General features: G+C 35.4%; 1 protein-coding gene across 1 annotated transcript in view; it reads left to right on the forward strand.

The window, feature by feature from the left end:
* The window catches only part of LOC142355852 (uncharacterized), a gene marked incomplete at its 3' end in the record, with an annotated part of 39,361 nt that extends 13,085 nt beyond the window's left edge, over positions 1–26,276 (forward strand). The window contains exons 6-9 of the mRNA XM_075407887.1: positions 57–126; positions 496–716; positions 1,217–1,416; positions 26,179–26,276. Of these exons, the coding sequence (XP_075264002.1) occupies positions 57–126; positions 496–716; positions 1,217–1,416; positions 26,179–26,276 (589 nt within the window). The remainder of the gene's footprint in view (positions 1–56; positions 127–495; positions 717–1,216; positions 1,417–26,178) is intronic.
* Positions 26,277–26,284: the final 8 nt, after the last annotated feature.

Consider the following 26,284-nt stretch of genomic DNA (forward strand, 5'->3'; position numbering starts at 1 on the left):
GACGGAATTCTATTTTCTGCTTGAACGATGGGGGAAAAGTGGTGCTGTTGGACAGAGAATGCTGGATAGTGAAAGGAGACGTGACAGGAAATGCTCTCCCAAACACATCTAAAACAAATCCTTTGGGTGAGTGTCTGTTTTTATGAAGCAAGGAATTTTCGATAACAAGCTTTTCTTCTTCATTTCCCAAATATGAAATTCAAACTGTATACTCGGCTATTTCTGACGTTTTTTACTGCCAAGACTTGGATTCAACCTAAAACTAACCGACAAGACTGCACAAGACTGAATTATGATCATATAGCTCTGAATCAGTACTGATACCTAGACTTGCAATGATACTTGCCCATTACTGATAATGACTTGGCGTTAAGTACGGGTAATTATTGGGAACAAACAATTCGTCAAATTGTCATCAGTCAAGGGTGGGTTTTATGAAAAAAACAGGCTGGCTTCAATTTAATGAAAGACAATTTTCAAGCAAATTTATTTTAGTGTACTCCGACGTTTACTTCATTGATGAGAATGTTCTGAAGAAATCGCCCAAAGCATTTTTGCCCAGTGGGATCACACCTGGTCGTACCACAGCCAGAATGATATACCTGGATGGAGTTGAGTGGGTTTATCGGGGAGGAAGATTCTGGGATGTGGACCCCACCGAATACACCGTCTATTATGACAAGTTCGACGATAGCGCATCTAATATAGGCAAAAGGGTGAGATAACAGAGAGGTACTTGTTCAAAATGCTCAAATCGTGCTCAAATTTTTTTCATCAAAATGTCAAATTTGGTCTTTTAAAGCATTACTTTCTAACCCATCAAAAAACATTGGGTAAATCAATTTAAGGAAGCCGGGTCTAGCAAATAAACCGCCAGGTAAAATATCCCGAGTCTGATTCCAATCGAAAATAATTCACCACGGAAATAAAACCCGCGGAAATAACCCACTATAGAAACAAACCACAGAAACAAACACTCAGAAAGAAACGTTAACCTTAAATCTCACTAATGATAAATTTTTTGGTTGTGATAGTTTTCTATCAAGTCCCGAGGGCAGCAATGCATGGCTCTAATATATATTCGAATCGGTTTTTCCCAAGGGTCATTTTTCCTTGAGGTTTTCCTTTCTAAAAAAATAGGTTGTTGTTTTGAAAGCGAAAGAAAACATTTGCAGTTCCTCAGACAAAAAAAAACAAATAGCGCGAGTTGTTTCAGCTGCTTCAGTGCATCTATTTTGTTACCATGGTAACGACGACCACGGGCTTTGGCATCATGACTCCTCACACTGCATTTGAGAAGATGCTGGCTCAGGGCATGTGTCTCTGGGGCATCATATTCTACTCCATTGTCACAGCTCAGATCACATCTTACTTGATCAACATTGTCGGCACACAGTTCGAGTGGAGACAGAGAATGTAAAATGTTATTAATAGCCGCCCTCATCTTCTCAGCCGGCTATTATAGCGCTCCTAATTTTTTACAATTCAAAGAATTTGAATTGTATTGGGGCGCTGTCTTTTTTTACGACTCGAAGAGGAGTATTGGAGAAGTCCTTTTTTTATTCAATTTTATTGGAGTGATTTTCGAAGCGGGAAATGAAACGCGTGAAAAAAATTTGGAGTGATTTTGGTGCTGAATAAAAGTGAAGAGCGGAGCGAAAAGAGAGTGGTTTTTGTTCATACCGCTGTTTTTGAGAGAGCGAGAAATTGATGTGTGAAAAAATTTTCTCTAGCGAGCGAAAATTTTTTGTTCACGTGCGGCATTTTGAAGCAGTTTTTTTTCATTTATTAATAGCCGCGTCAGCCATTCAGCCGGCTATTATAGCGCTCCTTTTTTTTTTTACTTCGTCGAATAGATTTTTGTTTCGCTTTACCTTCGGTCCCGCATTTTTTGATTTGTTCACATTTTTTCATTCAGATTCTAATTGTTCTACTATTACTTCAGGTTTCTTCAGCGCAATGAGTATATTTTGTTCAGCGTTTCGTTCAGTTTTACATGATGTACATTTAATTCAAAGTGTTCAATTAAAGTTCGCTACACATTTTTTAATTAACAGTTGGTAACTCATTAACGATACTATTTGATATCAGAAATGATTCCACTTCAATTACAGCACCTTTTTCAGGGTCATTTTTCAGTCTATCCTTCTATAAATATTCATTTATATCAAGAGAAAATAATAGCTATAGTAAAAAAATGCGACTTCAACTTCGATGCGGAAATTTTATTTTCGACACACGCTTCGACAACAACGGCAATAACACCCTTCTTGTCGGCGACTCGATTCTGTTCGACTTCGATCAGGGGCCTCTCCCGATAGACGTGCTGGCGTTGAGAGGTGGTAGGACTTCTGGCTTGCACGATTTGTATTCTTTAATGGGATCTTACGATCGAGTTGTTTTACTTATTGGAGGTAACGATCTGGATGACTGGCGGAAGAGAAATGTGGATGGGGAATCAGAACTGCGGCCAGGGAGATCCTCTACGTGGATTGCCAACCAGCTTGCAGAAATAAGCGAAACTCTTTGGAACAGACACAAAACTGCAGTTCACATATATAGCATATTACCGAGGCTCAAGCGTGTGAATGGGTTTTTCGAAATTGTGTCCGAAATTAGTGAAATCAATCAAGACTTAAGGAAAAGAGCCGAGCATCCTTGCTGTTGCTTTCGTTATATGGGGTTGTCGTCTTATTTCCATCAAGTCAACCAAACTATCGATGGAATTCACTGGCCTGGCATGAAGCTTGTCAGCTTGCGATCGGCTCTTCATGTCAAATTCTTTCATTAATGTGCTCATTTAATTGGTCGTTTGGTTTACAAATTACTACTTTAAGATTTATCTGTTTCCTCAACCTGTATTAGAATTTATCGCTGTTAATATGGTTTATAAAACAAGCCAGTCGAAGTACAGCTTGTTTGTTTGGGTTTATTGTCTTATTATCGTCTTTTTTATTTCCGCTTATAAGGTAAGAGTGTCAAAACTTCCTATTACTACTTCAGTATCAGGCTTGTCGAAGTACATAGGTCCTCATTCTCCAGTTTATAATTGATTCAATTTGTTTGTGCTGTGCAAAAATTTTTTCAGCGCTTTTTACCGCCTTTTCTTTTCATAGGTCCTCATTCTCCAGTTTATAATTGATTCAATTGGTTTGTCTGTGCTGTGCAAAAAAAAATTCAGCGCTTTTTACCGCCTTTTCTTTTTCATAGGTCCTCATTCTCCAGTTTATAATTGATTCAATTTGTTTGTGCTGTGCAAAAATTTTTTCAGCGCTTTTTACCGCCTTTTCTTTTCATAGGTCCTCCTTCTCCAGTTTATAATTGATTCAATTTGTTTGTCTGTGCTGTGCAAAAAAATTTTCAGCGCTTTTTACCGCCTTTTCTTTTTCATAGGTCCTCATTCTCCAGTTTATAATTGATTCAATTTGTATGTCCGCGCTTTGAAAAAATTTTTTCAGCGCTTTTTACAGCCTTTTCTTTTCATAGGTCCTCATTCTCCAGTTTATAATTGATTCAATTTGTTTGTCTGTGCTGTGCAAAAAAATTTTCAGCGCTTTTTACCGCCTTTTCTTTTTCATAGGTCCTCATTCTCCAGTTTATAATTGATTCAATTTGTATGTCTGTGCTGTGCAAAAATTTTTTCAGCGCTTTTTACCGCCTTTTCTTTTCATAGGTCCTCATTCTCCAGTTTATAATTGATTCAATTTTATTGTCTGTGCTGTGTAAAAAATTTTTCAGCGCTTCTTACCGCCTTTTCATTTTCATATTTTCTCATTCTCCAGTTTATAAGTGATTCAATTTGTTTGTCTGTGCTGTGCAAAAAAATTTTCAGCGCTTTTTACCGCCTTTTCTTTTGCATAGGTCCTCATTCTCCAGTTTATAATTGATTCAATTTGTATGTCTGTGCTGTGCAAAAATTTTTCAGCGCTTTTTACCGCCTTTTCTTTTTCATAGGTCCTAATTCTCCAGTTTATAATTAATTCAATTTGTTTGTTTGTGCTGTGCAAAAAAATTTTCAGCGCTTTTACTGCCTTTTCTTTTTATAGGTCCTCATTCTCCCGTTTATAATTGATTCAATTTGTTTGTTTGTGCTGTGCAAAAATTTTTTCAGCGCTTTAACCGCCTTTTCTTTCTCATAGGTCCTCATTCTCCAGTTTATAATTATTTAAATTTGTTTGTCTGTGCTCTGCAAAAATTTTTCAGCGCTTTTTACCACCTTTTCTTTTTCATAGTTCCTCATTCTCCAGTTTATAATTGATTCCATTTGTTTGTTTGTGCTGTGTAAAAAATTTTTCAGCGCTTTTTACCGCCTTTTTTTCATAGGTCCTCATTCCCTAGTTTATAATTGATTCAATTTGTTTGTCTGTGCTGTGTAAAAAATCTTTCAGCGTTTTTTACCGCCTTTTCTTTTTCATAGGTCCTCATTCTCTAGTTTATAATTGATTCAATTTGTTTGTCTGTGCTGTGCAAAAAATTTTTCAGCGCTTTTTACCGCCTTTTTTTCATAGGTCCTCATTCTCAAGTTTATAATTGATTCAATATGATTGTCTATGCTGTGCAAAAAATTTTTCAGCGCTTTTTACCGCCTTTTCTTTTTCATAGGTCCTCAGTCTCCAGTTTATAATTGATTCTATTTTTTTGTCTGTGCTGTGTAAAAAAATTTTCAGCGCTTTTTATCGCTTTTTTTCATAGGTCCTCATTCTCCAGTTTATAATTGATTCAATTTGTTTGTCTATGCTGTGCAAAAAATTTTTCAGCGCTTTTTACCGCCTTTTCTTTTTCATAGGTCCTCACTCTCCAGTTTATAATTGATTCAATTTGTTTTTCTGTGCTGTATAAAAGATTTTTCAGCGCATTTTACCGCGTTTTCTTTTTCATAGGTCCTCATTCTCCAGTTTATAACTGATTCAAATTGTTTGTCTGTGCTGTCTAAAAAATGTTTCAGCGCTATATACCGCCTTTTCTTTTTCATAGGTCCTCATTCTCCAGTTTATATTTGATTCAATTTGTTTGTCGGTGCTGTGCAAAAAATTTCAGCGCTTTTTACCGCCTTTTCTTTTTCATAGGTCCTCTTTCTCCAGTTTATAATTGATTCGATTTGTTTGTCTGTGCTGTGCAAAAATTTTTTCAGCGCTTTTTACCGCCTTTTCTTTTCATAGGTCATCATTCTCAAGTTTAAAATGGATTCAATATATTTGTCTATGCTGTGCAAAAAATTTTTCAGCGCTTTTTACCGCCTTTTCTTTTTCATAGTTCCTCATTCTCCAGTTTATAATTGATTCAATTTGTTTGTCTGTGCTGTGTAAATAATTTTTCAGCGCTTTTTACCGCCTTTTCTTATTCATAGGTCCTCATTATCCAGTTTATAATTGATTCAATTTGTTTGTCTGTGCTGTGCAAAAAATTTTCAGCGCTTTTTACCGCCTTTTCTTTTTCACAGGTCCTCATTCTCCAGTTTATAATTGATTCAATTTGTTTGTCTGTGCGGTGTAAAAAATTTTTCAGTGCTTTTTACGCCTTTTCTTTTTCATAGGTCCTCATTCTCCAGTTTATAATTGATGCAATTTGTTTGTCTGTGCGGTGTAAAAATTTTTTCAGCGCTTTTTACCGCCTTTTCCTTTTCATAGGTCCTCATTCTCCCGTTTATAATTGATTCAATTTGTTTGTCTGTGCGGTGTAAAAAATTTTTCAGCGATTTTTACCGCCTTTTCTTTGCATAGGTCCTCATTCTCAAGTTTATAATGGATTCAATATGTTTGTCTATGCTGTGCAAAAAATTTTTCAGCGCTTTTTACCGCCTTTTCTTTTTCATAGGTCCTCATTCTCCAGTTTATAATTGATTCAGTTTGTTTGTCTGTGCTGTGTAAAAAATTTTTCATCGCTTTTTACCGCCTTTTCTTTTTCATAGGTCCTCATTTTCCAGTTTATATTTGATTCAATTTGTTTGTCTGTGCTGTGTAAAAAAGTTTTCAGCGCTTTTTACCGCCTTTTCTTTTTCATAGTTCGTCATTCTCCAGTTTATAATTGATTCAGTTTGTTTGTCTGTGCTGTGTAAAAAATTTTTCAGCGCTTTTTACCGCCTTTTCTTTTTCATTGATCCTCTTTCTCCAGTTTATAATTGATTCAATTTGTTTGTCTGTGCGGTGTAAAAAATTTTTCAGCGCTTTTTACCGCCTTTTCTTTTTCATAGGTCCTCATTCTCCAGTTTATAATTGATTCAATTTGTTTCTTTGTGCTGTGCAAAAAATTTTTCAGCTCTTTTTACTGCCTTTTCTTTCTCATAGGTGTTCATTCTTCAGTTTATAATTGATTCATTTTGTTTGTCTGTGCTGTGTAAAAAATTTTTTAGCGCTTTTTACCGCCTTTTCTTTCTCCTAGGTCCTCATTCTCCAGTTTATAATTGATTCAGTTTGTTTGTTTGTGCTGTGCAAAAATTTTTCAGCTCTTTTTACCGCCTTTTCTTTTTTATAGGTCCTCATTCTTCAGTTTATAAATGATTCAATTTGTTTGTCTGTGCTGTGCAAAAAAAATTTCAGCGCCTATTTCCGCCTTTTCTTTCTCATAGCTCCTCTTTCTCCAGTTTATAATTGATTCAATTTGTTTGTTTGTGCTGTGCAAAAAAATTTTCAGCGCTTTTTACTGCCTTTTCTTTCCCATAGGTCCTCATTCTACAGTTTATAATTGATTCAATTTTTTTTGTCTATGCTGTGCAAAAAAAAAATTTTCAGCGCTTTTTACCGCCTTTTCTTTTTCATAGGTCCTCATTCTCCAGTTTATAAATGATTCAATTTGTTTGTCTGTGCCGTGCAAAAAACTTTTCAGCGCTTTTTACCGCCTTTTCTTTTTCATAGATCCTCTTTCTCTAGTTTTTAATTGATTCAATTTGTTTGTCTGTGCTGTGTAAAAAATTTTTCAGCGCTTTTTGCCGCCTTTTCTTTTTCATAGGTCCTCATTCTCCAGTTTATAATTGATTCAATTTGTTTGTTTGTGCTGTGCAAAAAATTTTTCAGCGCTTTTTACTGAACTGCCTTTTCTTTCTCATAGGTCCTCATTCTTCAGTTTATAAATGATTCAATTTGTTTGTCTGTGCTAAGCAAAAAAATTTTCAGCGCTTTTTCCGCCTTTTCTTTCTCATAGCTCCTCTTTTTCCAGTTTATAATTGATTCAATTTGTTTGTTTGTGCTGTGCAAAAAATTTTTCAGCGCTTTTTACTGCCTTTTCTTTCTCATAGGTCCTCATTCTCCAGTTTATAAATGATTCAATTTGTTTGTCTGTGCTGTGCAAAAAAATTTTCAGCGCTTTTTTCCGCCTTTTCTTTCTCATAGCTCCTCTCTCTCCAGTTTATAATTGATTCAATTTGTTTGTTTGTGCTGTGCAAAAAATTTTTCAGCGCTTTTTACTGCCTTTTCTTTCTCATAGGTCCTCATTCTCCAGTTTATAAATGATTCAATTTGTTTGTTTGTGCTGTGCAAAAAAATTTTCAGCGCTTTTTTCCGCCTTTTCTTTCTCATAGCTCCTCTCTCTCCAGTTTATAATTGATTCAATTTGTTTGTTTGTGCTGTGCAAAAAATTTTACAGCACTTTTCACTGCCTTTTCTTTCTCATAGTTCCTCATTCTCCAGTTTATAATTGATTCAATTTTTTTGTCTATGCTGTGCAAGAAAATTTTACGCGCTTTTTACCGCCTTTTCTTTTTCATAGGTCCTCATTCTCCAGTTTATAATTGATTCAATTTAATTGTCTGTGCTGTGTAAAAAAATTTTCAGCGCTTTTTACCGCCTTTTCTTTTTCATAGGTCCTCATTCTCCAGTTTATAATTGATTCAATTTGTTTGTGTGTGCTGTGTAAAAAATTTTTCAGCGCTTTTTACCGCCTTTACTTTTTCATAGGTCCTCTTTCTCCAGTTTATAAATGATTCAAATTGTTTGCCTGTGCTGTGTAAAAAATTTTTCAGCGCTTTTTACGCCTTTTCTTTTTCATAGGTCCTCATTCTCCAGTTTATAATTGATTCAATTTGTTTCTCCGTGCTGTGCAATAAACTTTTACGCGCTTTTTACCGCCTTTTCTTTTTCATAGGTCCTCATTCTCCAGTTTATAATTGATTTAATTTGTTTGTCTGTGCTGTGCAAAAAATTTTCAGCGCTTTTTACCGCCTTTTCTTTTTCATAGGTCCTCATTCTCCAGTTTATAATTGATTCAATGTGTTTCTCCGTGCTGTGCAAAAAACTTTTAAGCGCTTTTTACCGCCTTTTCTTTTTCATAAGTCCTCATTCTCCAGTTTATAATTGATTCAATTTGTTTGTCTGTGCTGTGTAAAAAATTTTTCAGCGCTTTTTACCGCCTTTTCTCTTTCATAGGTCCTCTTTCTCCAGTTTATAATTGATTCAATTTGTTTGTCTGTGCTGTGCAAAAAATTTTCAGCGCTTTTTACCGCCTTTTCTTTTTCATAAGTCCTCATTCTCCAGTTTATAATTGATTCAATTTGTTTGTCTGTGCTGTGTAAAAAATTTTTCAGCGCTTTTTACCGCCTTTTCTCTTTCATAGGTCCTCTTTCTCCAGTTTATAATTGATTCAATTTGTTTGTCTGTGCTGTGCAAAAAATTTTCAGCGCTTTTTACCGCCTTTTTTTCATAGGTCCTCATTCTCCAGTTTATAATTGATTCAATTTGTTTGTTTGTGCTGTGCAAAAAATTTTTCAGCGCTTTTTACCGCCTTTTCTTTCTCATAGGTCCGCATTCTCCAGTTTATAATGGATTCAATTTGTTTGTTTGTGCTGTGCAAAAATTTCTCAGCCCTTTTTACCGCCTTTTCTTTTTTATAGGTCCTCATTCTTCAGTTTATAAATGATTCAATTTGTTTGTCTGTGCTGTGCAAAAAATTTTCAGCGCTTTTACTGCCTTTTCTTTCTCATAGGTCCCCATTCTCCAGTTTATAATTGATTCAATTTTTTTGTCTATGCTGTGTAAAAAAATTTTCAGCGCTTTTTACCTCCTTTTCTTTCTCATAGGTCCTCATTCTTCAGTTTATAAATGATTCAATTTGTTTCTTTGTGCTGTGCAAAAAATTTTTCAGCTCTTTTTACTGCCTTTTCTTTCTCATAGGTGTTCATTCTTCAGTTTATAATTGATTCATTTTGTTTGTCTGTGCTGTGTAAAAAAATTTTCAGCGCTTTTTTCCATCTTTTCTTTCTCACAGCTCCTCTTTCTCCAGTTTATAATTGATTCAATTTGTTTGTTTGTGCTGTGCAAAAAATTTTTCAGCGCTGTTTACTGCCTTTTCTTTCTCATAGGTCCTCATTCTTCAGTTTATAAATGATTCAATTTGTTTGTCTGTGCTGTGCAAAAAAATTTTCAGCGCTTTTTTCCGCCTTTTCTTTCTCTTAGGTCCTCATTCTTCAGTTTATAAATGATACAATTTGTTTGTCTGTGCTGTGCAAAAAAATTTTCAGCGCTTTTTACCGCCTTTTCTTTTTTATAGGTCCTCATTCTTCAGTTTATAAATGATTCAATTTGTTTGTCTGTGCTGTGCAAAAAATTTTCAGCGCTTTTACTGCCTTTTCTTTCTCATAGGTCCCCATTCTCCAGTTTATAATTGATTCAATTTTTTTGTCTAGGCTGTGTAAAAAAATTTTCAGCGCTTTTTACCTCCTTTTCTTTCTCATAGGTCCTCATTCTTCAGTTTATAAATGATTCAATTTGTTTCTTTGTGCTGTGCAAAAAATTTTTCAGCTCTTTTTACTGCCTTTTCTTTCTCATAGGTGTTCATTCTTCAGTTTATAATTGATTCATTTTGTTTGTCTGTGCTGTGTAAAAAAATTTTCAGCGCTTTTTTCCGCCTTTTCTTTCTCATAGCTCCTCTTTCTCCAGTTTATAATTGATTCAATTTGTTTGTTTGTGCTGTGCAAAAAATTTTTCAGCGCTGTTTACTGCCTTTTCTTTCTCATAGGTCCTCATTCTTCAGTTTATAAATGATTCAATTTGTTTGTCTGTGCTGTGCAAAAAAATTTTCAGCGCTTTTTTCCGCCTTTTCTTTCTCTTAGGTCCTCATTCTTCAGTTTATAAATGATTCAATTTGTTTGTCTGTGCTGTGCAAAAAAATTTTCAGCGCTTTTTACTGCCTTTTCTTTCTCATAGGTCCTCATTCTTCAGTTTATAAATGATTCAATTTGTTTGTCTGTGCTGTGCAAACAAATTTTCAGCGCTTTTTTCCGCCTTTTCTTTCTCATAGCTCCTCTTTCTCCAGTTTATAATTGATTCAATTTGTTTGTTTGTGCTGTGCAAAAAATTTTTCAGCGCTTTTTACCGCCTTTTCTTTCTCATAGGTCCTCCTTCTCCAGTTTATAATTGATTCAATTTTTTTGTCTATGCTGTGCAAAAAAATTTTCAGCGCTTTTTACCTCCTTTTCTTTTTCATAGGTCCTCATTCTCCATTTTATAATTGATTCAATTTGTTTCTCCGTGCTGTGCAAAAAAATTTTACGCACTTTTTACCGCCTTTTCTTTCTCATTGCTCCTCTTTCTCCAGTTTATAATTGATTCAATTTGTTTGTTTGTGCTGTGCAAAAATTTTTCAGCGCTTTTACTGCCTTTTCTTTCTCATAGGTCCTCATTCTTCAGTTTATAAATGATTCAATTTGTTTGTCTGTGCTGTGCAAAAAAAATTTCAGCGCTTTTTTCCGCCTTTTCTTTCTCATAGCTCCTCTTTCTCCAGTTTATAATTGATTCAATTTGATTGTTTGTGCTGTGCAAAAAATTTTTCAGCGCTTTTTACTGCCTTTTTTTTCTCATAGGTCCACCTTCTTCAGTTTATAAATGATTCAATTTGTTTGTCTGTGCTGTGCAAAAAAAATTTCAGCGCTTTTTTCCGCCTTTTCTTTCTCATAGGTCCTCATTCTTCTGTTTATAAATGATTCAATTTGTTTGTCTGTGCTGTGCAAAAAAATTTTCAGCGCTTTTTTCCGCATTTTCTTTTTCATAGGTCCTCATTCTCCAGTTTATAATTGATTCAATTTGTTTGTTTGTGCTGTGCAAAAAATTTTTCAGCGCTTTTTACTGCCTTTTCTTTCTCATAGGTCCTCATTCTTCAGTTTATAAAAGATTCAATTTGTTTGTCTGTGCTGTGCAAAAAAATTTTCAGCGCTTTTTTCCGCCTTTTCTTTCTCATAGCTCCTCTTTCTCCAGTTTATAATTGATTCAATTTGTTTGTTTGTGCTGTGCAAAAAATTTTTCAGCGCTTTTTACTGCCTTTTCTTTCTCATAGGTCCTCATTCTCCAGTTTATAATTGATTCAATTTTTTTGTCTATGCTGTGCAAAAAAAATTTCAGCGCTTTTTACCGCCTTTTCTTTTTCATAGGTCCTTATTCTCCAGTTTATAATTGATTCAATTTGTTTCTCCGTGCTGTGCAAAAAAATTTACGCGCTTTTTACTGCCTTTTCTTTCTCATAGGTCCTCATTCTTCAGTTTATAAATGATTCAATTTGTTTGTCTGTGCTGTGCAAAAAAATTTTCAGCGCTTTTTTCCGCCTTTTCTTTCTCATAGCTCCTCTTTCTCCTGTTTATAATTGATTCAATTTGTTTGTTTGTGCTGTGCAAAAAATTTTTCAGCGCTTTTTACTGCCTTTTCTCTCTCATAGGTCCTCATTCTCCAGTTTATAATTGATTCAATTTTTTTCTCTATGCTGTGCAAAAAAATTTTCAGCGCTTTTTACCGCCTTTTCTTTTTCATAGGTCCTTATTCTCCAGTTTATAATTGATTCAATTTGTTTCTCCGTGCTGTGCAAAAAAATTTACGCGCTTTTTACTGCCTTTTCTTTCTCATAGGTCCTCATTCTTCAGTTTATAAATGATTCAATTTGTTTGTCTGTGCTGTGCAAAAAAATTTTCAGCGCTTTTTTCCGCCTTTTCTTTCTCATAGCTCCTCTTTCTCCTGTTTATAAATGATTCAATTTGTTTGTCTGTGCTGTGCGAAAAAATTTTCAGCGCTTTTTTCCGCCTTTTCTTTCTCATAGCTCCTCTTTCTCCAGTTTACAATTGATTCAATTTGTTTGTTTGTGCTGTGCAAAAAATTTTTCATTGCTTTTTACTGCCTTTTCTTTCTCATAGGTCCTCATTCTCCAGTTTATAATTGATTCAATTATTTTTTGTCTATGCTGTGCAAATAAATTTTCAGCGCTTTTTACCGCCTTTTCTTTTTCATAGGTCCTCATTCTCCAGTTTATAAATGATTCAATTTGTTTGTCTGTGCTGTGCAAAAAAATTTTCAGCGCTTTTTTACCGCCTTTTCTTTTTCATAGGTCCTCATTTTCCAGTTTATAATTGATTCATTTTGTTAATCTGTGCTCTGCAAAAAATTTTTCAGCGCTTTTCACCGCCTTCTCTTTCTCATAGCTCCTCTTTCTCCAGTTTATAATTGATTCAATTTGTTTGTTTGTGCTGTGAAAGAAATTTTTCAGCGCTTTTTACTGCCTTTTCTTTCTCATAGGTCCTCATTCTCCAGTTTATAATTGATTCAATTTTTTTGTCTATGCTGTGCAAAAAAATTTTCAGCGCTTTTTACCGCCTTTTCTTTTTCATAGGTCCTTATTCTCCAGTTTATAATTGATTCAATTTGTTTCTCCGTACTGTGCAAAAAAATTTACGCGCTTTTTACCGCCTTTTCTTTCTCATAGGTCCTCATTCTTCAGTTTATAAATGATTCAATTTGTTTGTCTGTGCTGTGCAAAAAAATTTTCAGCGCTTTTTTCCGCCTTTTCTTTCTCAAAGCTCCTCTTTCTCCAGTTTATAGGTGATTCAATTTGTTTGTTTGTGCTGCGCAAAAAATTTTTCAGCGCTTGTTACCGTCTTCTCTTTCTCATAGGTCCTCACTCTCCAGTTTATAAGTGATTCAATTTGTTTGTCTTTGCTGTGCAACAAAATTTTCTGCGCTTTATACCGCCTTTTTCTTTTTCATACGTCCTCATTCTCTAGTTTATTATTAACTCAATTTGTTTTTCTGTGCTGTGCAAAAAAATTTCGCGTTTTTTACCGCCTCTTCTTTCTCATAGGTCCTCATTCTCATGTTTATAATTGATTCAAATTGTTTGTCTATGCTGTGCAAAAAAATGTTTCAGCGCTTTTTACCGCCTTTTCTTTCTCATAGGTCGTAATTCTCAAGTTTATAATTGATTCAATTTGTTTGTCTGTGCTCTGCAAAATTTTCAGCGCGTTTTACAACGTCGGTTAATTTTTTCAACGTCGGTTGCACTGTCTTTGTACAGCTGATAAGCAAAAATTTTTATTTGTGGGGGTTATTGTTTTCTCTTGCAGAGTTATGGATAAGAAAACTCCCTATTCGATTGATTCTTCTTTGGAAGGATATATTCTTAGCGTGATGAAAACAGTAGACAAAAACCTCAGCTGCTCAGCAATGTTTTCTGAGGTTTAAAATTCAAATTTCTGGCGAAGAAGTTAAGTCTGGAATTTGTTTCAACCTTAATCTTCTACCTGAACTCGAGAAAACGGAAAGCGACGCTATAGGTCGAACTTTTACTGGTATCAAGAAGCCAAAGTCGCAGACTACAATTGTACTTGGCCAGTCGGCAACAATTGCGGAAAAATTCTGGCGTTCTGTAGGCTTACATCTTTCAATAGCTCTTCAGAAGAATTGAATAAACGTTTTTTGGTGGGCATCTTGTCAATAACGTCTCCAATAAACACAGCCAACGATAAGTCGTTTTTTCGTTTTTTGGCTTCCAGTGCAGATGAAATTTTGCAGTTCATAGTTTCTGATGTTACCTACTATAATAAAGTTGTCCAAATGTACATTGATGGATCTCAAATTGAATTTTTTGCGAAGACAACTGTACAGAAGTTTGGACCTTACTCACAATATGCGATAAATCAGCCTGCTTCCATAGCCGTCAAAGGTAGTTATACGTTTCGTTCAGATGAAACCGAAACATTTTTATATGCGAGGAGACTTTTTGGAAAGTCTTTGTTTGGAAAGTCCGTGCTTTGTTTGGAAAGTCCGTGCTTGTTCAAGGAAACTGTTTCCTGTTTTGCGTTAGCAATCGAAAAAGCGCCGTTGGTATTGTCTGACGGTGAACATGGAGTTTTGAGGTACCGTTTCTACGAACCGTTTGACAATGAAGATTTTGTAGTAAAAATACATTCATCATCTGGCATCACCATAGAATCGGGACAGCCGTATCTTCTTTTCGGATATAAGAAGGAATATCCGGACGACAGCTTATTTTTGGTAATTTCTAAATGTTTCCTTTAAGTTTTTGAGTATCTCTGTTTTTTTAATTTTTTATATGTCTAGGTTAACAAAGCCTCAAAGTACACAATGCTTAAGGTTGCCACTCAAGCATCCGGTGTTATCAACGATGTAAAATTTTCCTCTATAAAATATTTTCATTGATTGAGATGCAAAAATGGCTTATGCTGCTATGTGAACGAAACAGACAGTCTGCTTGGTTCAAATTCTGATCAGTTCATCAAGTGCTCAATGTGTGGTTTTGCATCCGTTGTGTCTACAGGTGCTCTCAACAAATGTCGAGCCGTTTTCGGAACTATTGGAGGGAAAATATTGCAAATTCCTTTGGCCTTTATACCTGAAAACTGCGATGTATTCAAATACTTTCTAAATTCTAAGTTCAACATTGTGCACATAAATGGGGAAATTGAGGACCTCAGCTTAATTGAATAAATTTTCTTAAAATTTGTTCCGCTGTTTAGTCTAATTTTAGCATGATCGATGGCATAGACTTTTTTGTCAATAATTTTTTTACTGTCGTAATTTAATATAACACTGCTTGTAATTTCTCATATTATCTATAATGCTGGTTTCTAGCTTCGAACAGGTCAAATAGTTTTGAATTGTTACCATAGATCAAATGTTAATGTTAATTGCTCATATGTCTTCTTAGTTCATGTCTTGTTTGTGTCCATCTTCTCTGTAGTTTTGTGTGGTTTTTGACAATTAATATTATACCTGCAGTTAGCTGAACAGTATTTTGTTCTCTCAATTACTTTGCATTTTATTAGACAGACTGTTATCTGAACTATTTAATGTCAAATTGTTTTCACTCAAATGTTTTTGACAGAACGTTACAGATACTCAACCCTGATAAAAGCATTGCAAAGCCCATGTCTTTGTAAATGCATGAGTTCGTCATCATCTAATCCTGGACTTGCCATAAATAAAGTTAGTGCCATAAGATCATTATTTCAGATAGTTACAAAATGGTTTTGAAGTAACTGGAAACTGCTCATCATGTTGTGCGATAATTAAACCTGTTTTCAATAAGCCTGATTTCATGAATTGTAAGAATAAGCCAAACTTACAATAAGCCTGATTTCTTGAACATATGTTTTTTCTTTTTAATAGTCTGCTAATTATCGCATAACTTTCTGCATCTGAGTCGACAAGCCGCACTGTCTGCTGTGAAGTTCAAATCGTTACAGCTATTTCAAATACGGTTTTCTCTATTCTAAGGTTTGTTAAAAACACTCACCTAAAAGGTCTAATAGTTTTTTGTTTATTTGGACGTCAGTTATATTTGGTATTTCTTGCTTCGGATGACACTTTTGCAGTCAACTCAAATTTGTGATGTTAATAAATAATTTTGAACACAATGTAACATGTTGCCCATTTCCTTTGTTTGTTTTAGCACTTCATTTCATTCCTAAGTATTCTGGTGTTATTCTTGCTCTTAGTTACGTTCAACATTGTCTCCAGGATAATTTCGAGCCTAATTTGGAAAACCTAGTTTCATACAGGTTTTCTAACTGTTATATTTCTATCTGTCGAATTAGCAAAGCAAATACTGTCCTAATGTACCATTTTGTTTCCTCTGCATTTAACTTAACGGCTTTCTTGGAAAACCTAGTTTCATACAGGTTTTCCAACTCTTCCTGCTGTTTCGTTTAATTTGCTCTGCATTTTACCTAGGGGCTTTTTGTCCCCTATTTAGAGAAATCTTCGGCTTGTACGGCTTTTCTAGTTCTACGTATCCTATTTATTAGTCAAATAGTGTTATTCTTTAAAAAAATATATTCCATTTTTCGAAATCTTTCAAAAATAAACCTAAACTCTACTTTGCGTTGTTGTCAAACCTTCCTTTTTCAACTTGGAGTTCGACTTATCAATTACGTTGCTTGCTATCTGGAAGCATTTCGAACAAAAAGTTCGTAACAAGACTATTTTGTAGTCTTCGTTCCTTCAATATATTTACCTTTAATTTCTTACCTTCTTTAGTTATGAACTTTGCTGGACATTACTTATCTCTTCATCCCTATCAACCTGCTGCTAACAACGCCGTTTTTCGGTTATTAAGCTTGGATCAGCAAGCGCATTTATGCTCATTATTGCAGCTACCTCTTCGTGCACCTTTCAGCAATTTTGATGGTATTGTCCACCTGTCGCAATTACAGCCTGTTCCATCTTTTGTTCCTTATGATGAAAACTGTTTGTTCACCAGTATTTGTCGGGTCTTAACGGGCGAGGTAACAGACCATTATGACCTGCGATCAATTATTTGTCAGGCTCTGTATACATACCAAGCATTCCTTTTCCCCTACGACGGGTGTGCTAGTGCTTCCGAGTATCTAGCAAGATCAAAAATGTTTGCCAATGCAGAATGGGGTGGCAATTTAGAGATTCTAACGTTTTGCTTCCTTACTGGCTGCGAGATCTTTGTTCGCGATGCTTATCTGGGCTGGATTGTTTACAGTAGTCCTTTCTTTCAAAATGAAGTTTCGATATATCTTCTTCTACAAAATTTTCATTATCAACCAGTTTCCGGTCACAACCGAATCCCTGTAATTTATCCTATACCGCAAGTCTCAAATAATATAGTACCGACAACTCCGTCAGTCAATCAAAGTTGCTCTGCGTTTTCGAGCAATTCGTCAGAATTATGTGATGTCCGGTCAGAATTAACAAAGACAAAATCAACCAGAAGAGGAGGCAAAATTACCATGCAAAAAAATGCCATTGCTAGCCAAAATGATCTGAATGGTAACCATTTGAACTCATGTGAAAGAAATAAGGAGTCCGATTTGCGACAAAAGAGACTCCAGCGTTTGGAGATCAAAAAACAGAAGATTAAGGAAAAGCAAACGAACCTCAGGAAAAACCCGCGAGAGAAAATACGCGAATGGTATCAAGAAAACAAAGCTACTGCCAATGCGAAAAGACGTGAAAGATACAAAAACGACGATGCTTACAGGGCTTCCCAGAAGAAAAGAGTCTCGCAAAGCACGACAAGGCAAAAAAATCTTATCAAAGTGCGGCAATGGTTGTCGAATCGGATCAATAAAACAAAAAATTGTTTGCGATCATTAAGAAGATTCAAATTAGAGGAGTTTAGAGAAAAAAACAGAAAAGATGCTCTAAAACGATTCCAAATTGCCAAGCTGAGAGAAGAAAATCTACTCAGATCAAAAAAAACGATTTGAAAACCCTACTATCAACAATTTGAATCAAGTGAGAAGTCAGCGAAGGTATCACGAAAACAAAATTTCTTGTTTCGTAAATATTCGTAAATTTCTTGTTTCGCGCTGCCCTTTCGTAAATATCTACGAGAAACCCGGTGGACAAGCGTGCTGTGCAAGTGGAATTGTAAATGTGCCCAATAGTTGCGAAAAAAACTGTTCAGAAGATCCCCAGAGATATCTCGGACGACTTACTTCTTTTCAACTTCAAAAGAAGAATGAGCGATAAAAAACCCTATATAAGTATGTACGGTAAACCTAGTAAGGTTTTAAACGCAGCAAGAGCGTTGGTGCGAACCGATTTAATGAAATTATATGACGTGTCCTTCAATGAAAATTGCTACCCCCCTATAATACAAGCACAGAATGGAGATGGCTACGAAGACATCGAAGTCAGTAAAATTTTTTTGAACAAATGGAAGATGAAGTGCTAACTGATGCTGACCCCAATGATTATGAAATGGCGCATCATGATACTCTTATTTTCAAAGAAAACCTTAAACCAGAAATAAATAAAGCTTTTTCGTACGCAACGTGTGAGGGTTTTGATCCATTAGCTATTTACCAGGATGAGCATTGCGAAGAACTGTCTTATCCATCGCTTTTTGCAGGACAAGCTCGCATGTCTAATCATGTTGTACCGCTTACCTATGGAGACTACTGCGTCATTGAAATGCGCCATAGAAATCGAATGTTTGCTAGACATGTTGAGAATATTTGTTTCAAAGTGAAAAAATTGCAAAGTCAACAGGTTTTTTCCAAAGCACATGCCGCGATGAAAAACGTGAATGGAAAACCTGAAAATGCCGGACAACTGAAAAATGGAGGAGTTTTTGAGTTCCTAAAAACAAATAAGGGGTATGATTTCCTGAAAAATCAACGACTCTCGCAGCCTTATTTTGCGAATATGAAAAAAATTGCATGGCATCGGCACGGCAGCTGGGAAAGGCTACAATTTTTCAAACCTTATCAATGCCAGAGGCCCATTGGCCTCACCTATTTCGTATTTTACATCAGTTGTTATATCCGAATTCTGTGCTGCTATCTGACGAAGAACTACTAAGTTTGTCTTATGAGGAAAAATTGAAACTCATTAGAAGTGATCCAGTAACTATTGTTCGATTTTTCGATCGAAAGGTCGCCTGGTTTCTGGCTAATGTTCTGCAGACAGACAACAGCCCAATTGGACGTGTAACTGATTACTTCGGTTGCGTCGAAGCGCAGTACAGAGGATCCCTTCATCTTCACATGATGTTGTTTGTCAAAGGTGCTCCTGATATTAGGTACAACGGCGATCAAAGAGTTGTTGAATACATCGATAAGTGCGTTTCAACTTCACTGACCATGCAGACAAAAAACAGTGTTCAAATGTCTCAGCAGGAGCAATTGATGCCCCAAAAGTATCAGATGCACTCGCACAGAAAAAACTGCAGTGGGAAGTCTAATTCTTGTCGATATGGGTTCCCCAAACCACCTATGTCAAAAACTACTATACTGCGACCCCTTCCTAAGGATACAGATGAGAAAATTTTGAAAAGCCTACGCGAAAAACATCAACACGTAATGCAACTCGTCAAGACACTACCTCGAGGTGCTGCCTGTACCTACAACTTCAGCGATTTTCTGAAGCTCTGTGGTCTAACTAGCGAACAGTATCTACTGGTTCTCAGAAGCGCGCTTGATAAGCCTGCCGTTTTCCTTGCTCGCGAGCCAAATGTTGTGATGGTAAATGGGTACTGTCCTCTTATTTTATTGCTGTGTCAAGCGAATATCGACACTCAATATATAATTGACATATACGCTGTGATAATGTATATTACTGCTTATATGACTAAACCAAACAAAGGAATGAGTCAATTGACTGAAAAGATGAAGCAACTTATTGCAGCAGATCCTTCTGGGTGTTCGTTTAAAAAATTACATAAACTTGGAAATGCCTTTGTGCTGGGAAATGAAATTGGAATTCAGGAATGTGTTTGTCTTCTTCTTCGACAGCGCTTTGTGTACACTACACGAAGCGTAGATTTCATCAACACTAGCCTCATTGAACAGCGTAGTTATCGACTGAAATCAATGGAAGCCATTGAAAAGATGGAAGATGGTAATACAAATATTTATGAGACCAATCATTAGATGAGGTATGTTTTGAGACACGAAACATTGGAAAAAGTTTGCCTCGCAGTTTTCATGTCCAAATATAGAATGTATTATGCTGAAAGAAAAATGAGGCAACCTCAAAATCCTCTTGGGTCAAGTGACAGAGAATCAGATAGCGAAGAGTCTTCTGGCAATTTGATCAAATTGAAAGATGGATCTCAAGTTCAAAAAATTAAGAATCCGGGAAGCTACAGACTCATCCGATCAGTTGGTTTTGGCATTCTCAAAGAACGAGAGGCTTATTTCCGTGAACAGTTATTGTTATATTGCCCGTATCGCTCGGAAGAGGATTGTGCTTTATTGAACGGTTGCACAACATCCGAGGAAAGATATAATAAAGTAAAAACTATTGTCGAAAATAATAGAAAGGGTTTTGAACCTTTCAGACATGACATCGAAAAGGCTCAAATTTTTCTCAATGAACTTCCAAACAATTTAGAGCTGGAAAATGTTGCTGCCCCAATTTTGAGGTCTTTAGATGATTTTGACGCCTGTCAAGATCTTGATCAAGGCCGAAGAGTCATATCACACCCTAAAGATTTACCGAATTTTACCGTTGAGAACCTTCCGTGTTTTATGGAAGAAGAGAAATTCCTGGAGATTGTTGCCCTGTTGAATGCTGAGCAGAAAAGTTTTTTGCTTGAAATTTTAAACTACGAAAGGAAGCGTCTAGCAAAATGTAGTGTAGAAAACATGTACCCTTTTTTGTCAGGAGGTGCTGGAACGGGCAAAACGTTACTTGTCAAATGTCTTTATCAGTGCCTCTTAAGATTGTGCAAATCAACCGAAATAGAGCCTCAAAAACCAACCGTATGCATTGGCGCATTCACGGCTGCAGCTGCGAGAAATGTAGGAGGTGAGACCTTACATAGTCTGTTGGCTATACCACCCGACTCAAAGCGTGCTCTTGCAATGAGTTTTGAGACAGAATCCCGGCTCAGACAGCAGTATTCGCAATTGAAAGTTCTAATAATTGATGAAATATCGCTAGTTGGAAACTATTTTTTCGATATTATTGATCAGCGTCTGAGGAAAATAAAGAATTGTGATGAACCTTTTGGTGGCGTGACGGTAGTATGTGTCGGTGATCTCTTTCAACTACCGCCAGTAAAAGATTCGTACATCTTCAGTCGATCTTCGCGTATTAAAGATGTTCCTATTAACGATAACTTGTGGTCTCGCTTCAGATTGCACGAACTAACCAAGATAATGAGACAAAGTGAGCAAGATTGGTGTCAACTTCTTAACGGACTGAGAGAAGGAAATCTGACTGATTGTGATTGGGATGTACTTAATAGTTAAAAAACAATCAGATTCCAGAAGGTTCTTTGCGTATCTGTGCGATCAGGAAAAATGTTGAAGCTTACAATGCTGAAGTAGTCAGTTGTTTTCCGGATCAAAAGTTTGAGGCAATAGCTACGGATAGAGTCAAAGATCATGCCCTTGATGAGAAAAGCTACCAGTCAATCCTTACGCGACTGAAGTCTCTGCCATCCTGTGAAACTGGTGGACTTCACTATTGTCTTAACTTAGTTCTCAACCAGCCCTACATGCTCACCGTTAACTTCAGCAAAGAGGATTCCATTATTAACGGAATGCTTGGTTACCTTCGAAAAATTGAGTTCTCTAATTGTCTTCCGTGTACCTTGTTTGTTGAGTTTTCAAACGACGAAAGTATTGGCGTTTACCGAAAAAAGTTTTATCAGACGAGATATCCAAACGAAACAGGAAACAACTGCGTGCCAATTAAGAGATTCGTTCAGCAGTTCTTAGTGCCTAAATTGAAGTACTGCAAAACGACAAAGACGGTGGAAAAGTGTCAATTTCCTTTAGAGTTCTGCGCTGCAACCACAATTTGCAAGTACCAAGGAAAATCAGCTCAAAGTTTGGAAATTGATCTGTCCGGGTATGCATTCAAAGGTGGTGCATTCAATGCTCTGACTCGTTGTGTTACTAAAAACGGAAATTCAATTATTGGAGAACTTAAGAATAAGCATGTTTTACCTTCAAAGGATGTTATTGATGAAATGAAGTTACTACGAACTGAAAAACAATTTGTTTGTTCTTTACCATTACCCAATCCATCAAAAACTACACTGAATTTAGTATACCATAATGTTCAAAGTATTCGGTTACATTTCAAATTTATCAAAGCGTCTGCTATTTATCAAAAAGCTGACATTGTTTTTCTTTGCGAGACCTGGTTAAACGCCTTTGATGACACCAGTAATTATCAACTGAAGGGATTCCGTTTACATTGTTTTGATCATCCTGTTGGCTCAAAACGCAATCACGCTGGATCGATCGTTTATATTGGCTGAAATATTCGGGTGAATACAATTGGGTCGTTCTTTTTTTGGGCCAAATCGTAATTCTCAGTTCATCAAACTCGACACTTTTTCGATGTTAGTATTTTGTACATCTGTTCTTTTTACTACCAATAGAATTGAAACGACGTGAAATGTCTGTTTCCACCATTAATTGGGTATTCCTTCTAAAATTCATATACTTCAAAATAAATGAAAAGAAGCAAAATAAAACAGAAGGAAACGATCGAAGGTGGAAACGATCGATGATATGTAGCTGTTTCTTTTTTAATTATTAAATCTATGAAATATTTTATATATATATGTATATATATATATATATATATATATATATATATATATATATATATGCTGCATACAAAATAGGCGAAATCATTGTGAAACCAGAACAAATTTTTACTATTAGATAACTTATATATATATATATATATATATATATATATACATATATATATATATATATATATATATAAATAATTATATTTAAAAATATATGTTATTTAATTGTATAAAGTTGTTCTGGTTCCACAATGATTTCGCTTGTTTTGTATTAACTTGTAGAATTTATGTCCTAGTTAGTTGAGTTTACTTGACTGTTTTTTAACTAATTACTTTTGTTATCAACGTGCTGAATTGATTTACTCATGATAGCTCCAATGTTTGTAGGCGGTTCCTCTTTGTCCATCATCGGCCACAAAGTGACTCCAACAGCTTACAGAATTTCAAAGTTGCCCTGGTTAGGCAACTTTGTACCTTCAGACCTGACGTATTGGTTGGAGACTTCAATGTTGATCTATCTAAGAGAAATTGGCTAAGCAAATTGATGACCGACTGTAATTACTATCTACCCTACAATCAATCAACAACAAATGACAACACATGCGTTGACGCTGTTTTTCTTTATAATCAACTGCAAAACTCGGTCAATGTCTCTGTTCTTGATGAAGTGTTTAGCTTTCACAGGCCTATTTATTGTAAATTCTCCACGCTTGCTTGAGTCCAAAACTCTTCCTTTTGTTTATCGAAATTAGTAAGATATTCAAGTATGTATTTACATTCAATAATATTTGTTGAATTAAGTTTGTTCGTTAAAACTTTCTTCTTATCAAGTAGACGTATTTGAGAACACATTTTTGGTTTATTTGAGCACAGGTTTCGTTTATTTGATTTATTTGAGCTAGGAGGTTTTTGTTCACATGCGGCAGTTTAATTTCGTTTTTCGCTTTTTTGCGTGGTTTAGTCTATGAATACGCTTTCAATTGTATGGCAGGACTTGTCGTGCTGCGATATTTTTACTTCATGAAATAAACTTCTGTTTCCCTTTACCTTAGTTAGTAGCTTGTTCAACATTTTGTGTGAAATCGTTTTGACTTCTCTAGGCGAGTTTCACTTATCTCTAATTCTGCTCAGTGCTTTTATAAACCGCAGTTGATCAGCAAAACAATTCAAAATGAACAGAGTGAGTGTAAAAGATCAAAGTCAGAAATTGAAACGGCATAAACCCATAAAGGCCAATTTTAGATGCCCTCCACTTGAACTTTGTTCTTATAAGTTTTAGTTACCATGTCTAGTGCTTACTGGATTGGTATTGATACTACCCCTGTAGCCTCTCACTAAGAAAAAGGAGTTTGTTCAACTACGAAATGACATCAAAATAATTCGCATTTAAAATGTTGTACAAAAATCATTTTATCATTAATTTCTCTTCTTTCTATCTCAAATTGAGTTATGGGAATCAACGGCGGCTATTTTCCGGCAATCTGCCGGGTATGTTTTTGGTTAAGAGGTTTGGTTATGATTTTGTTTTAATTTTAGGCTGGTTTTGGTAGTGGTTTGAAGGTTTTTTGAAATTCATATGATTTTTATTATAATTCGGAGGTTTTTAATGTGTTTTGCTGATTTTCGGGCTAATTTTTGCGTTTTTTTTGACGATTATTTTGTTTTACTGGCTCAAATGGGTATTGAAGAAACCCCTTCTACTTGAGCAAATTTATGATAACAATTGGTCACAGTTTTGTGGGTAAGAATCTTTTTTTGTTGAGAAACATGACAAAAAAATGGCGAAAATTGGAACTATTTTTCCTATTTTTTTGCAGTTTTTCGTTTTTTTTTCAGTTTTTAGCAAAGTTTCTTAGCCTAATATAACTTGCCTATTGTTTTGCGAGCATCTGGATAACCTATTGACTGAAGGGAATTTTTCTTAGGATTTTTATGCTTTTGAAATATTAAAAAATTTAGTAACTTTTTCCAGTTTTTCAGTGAAAGTTGTTTTTAAGAGCTTTTTTTCATAATTTAGCCTTGAGTATTTTTTCAAAATTCACATAAGTGGTTTTTTAAGTACTAGTTGTTTTGATGAAGTTTTTTTTGGCAGAGATAGTTTTTTCGGGATCTCAATTTATAACAAAGTTTGATCAGATTTTTTATCATCTTTTAACAGATTTATTTTTATTGTTTTTACTTTTTGTTTCATGGTTTTGTTTCAAGATAATCATAAATTAGTGAAGGCACATTTTGTTTGATGACTAGTATGGCTTCAAATGGATTTTCACTTCGATTCGTTTCGGGAATTCTTCCCGCAATGTTTTGTTAAGATCTGTTCACACATTTTCATGATTTTTGAAGTCAAATTGGAGTAGTGATTCTGGTTACGCCGAAAAAGGAATTGGAGCAAAAAAGCGAGTGGTTTTGCAGCTTGAATTTTTTCGCTCCAAATTTAAAGTAGAGTGAGAAAACGGTGTTTGAACAAAATTTCTTGCTAGTGGTTTTTTGTTCTCGCTAGTGGTTTTTGTTCTCGCTAGTGGTTTTTTGTTCACATGCGGAAATTTGACTTTGATTTTTACTGTTTTTTCGTTTTTTTTTTGGATCGGATTTTTTTCTAAATGGTTTTACCAATCCATTCATAGTCCGTTCTAGGTCTAGTTTTCCGTTTAGTCAATGAAAATTCTTTGAATTGTACGTCATGACTTGTCTGCTGTGTTTTTTACAATTCAAAGAATTTGAATTGTATTGGGTGCTGTCTTTTTTTTTAAGATCTGTTCACACATTTTCATGATTTTTGAAGTCAAATTGGAGTAGTGATTTTGGTCACGCCGAAACAGGAAGTGGAGCGAAAAAGCGAGTGGTTTTGCGGCGTGAAATTCTTTCGCTCTAAATTTAAAGTAGAGTGAGAAAACGGTGTTTGAACAAAAATTCACTTTCTCGCTAGTGGTTTTTTGTTCACATGAGGCAATTTCACTTTGATTTTTACTGTTTTTTTCGATTTTTTGGATCGGATTTTTTTCTAAATGGTTTTCCCAATCCATTCATTGTCCGTTCAAGGTCTAGTTTTCTGGTTAGTCAATGAAAATTCTTTGAATTGTGCGTCAGGACTTGTCCTGCTATGTTTTTTTTACTTCGTCGAACTTTTTTTCGCTTTACCATTTTGCCGCTTTTTCAGCATTTTGCGTGAAATCTTTTTCACTTCTCTAGGCTCGTTTCTCTCTTCTCTTATTCTGCTAAAAGTGAATTTGAACATCAGTTGCTCAGCAAAGCAATTCAAAATGAACAGAGTCAGAATAAAAAATTGAAGTCAGAAGTAGAAACGGGATAAACCAGTGAAGCCCAATTTTAGATGCCCGCTATTTGAACATCGTTCCTATAAGTCTTAGTTAACATCTCTAATGCTTATTGGTATTGATAGTAACCCTGTAGCCTCTCTCTAAGAAATAGAAGTATGCTCAAATACGAAATCAATATAATCCATCGAAATAAATTGGACTTAAAAAATGTTTTTGTACAAAAATCTTTTTTTTTTCAATACCTTCTATTCTTTCAATCCCAGTCATGCTTATTGGAATCAACGGCAGCTATTTTCCGGCAATCTGCCGGGTATGTTTTTTATATAGAACCTGTGAGGACCAACTCAATTCATATCAACTTCCCGAAGTATAAGTCAGTGGGGATAAAAGTTCGTACGAATTTTAAACGTGACTTAAGTATAGCGCTATAGTTCTTCACATGTTTTGACTACTGTGCTTGGGTAGTTTCTTGGGCATCTCTGGTATCGCCAATTATCGGGTTCGCAAAATCGAACTAAATGCTGGTGTCTCTAATTGTGTCTCTACTTAAGTCGTCTAATTGCTGGTGACTGGATGGAGCCAACTGATCGTAAAACTTGACGCAAAAAAATCTGCTGAAACGATTGCGTGTGAAATATTGATGGGATTCCTTTTGTAGGTACGTGCGTGAGCAGCATCTGCAGTGGCACAAAGTGTCTAAGAATAAGATCAATCAAATGAAACAACTCTACAACTTCATGTGGAGAATGACCAGAGGCAAAAAC

This window comes from Convolutriloba macropyga, unplaced genomic scaffold (assembly GCF_964194025.1).
Source record: "Convolutriloba macropyga unplaced genomic scaffold, txConMacr16.3 SCAFFOLD_1851, whole genome shotgun sequence".
NCBI classification, from domain to species: domain Eukaryota; kingdom Metazoa; phylum Xenacoelomorpha; order Acoela; family Convolutidae; genus Convolutriloba; species Convolutriloba macropyga.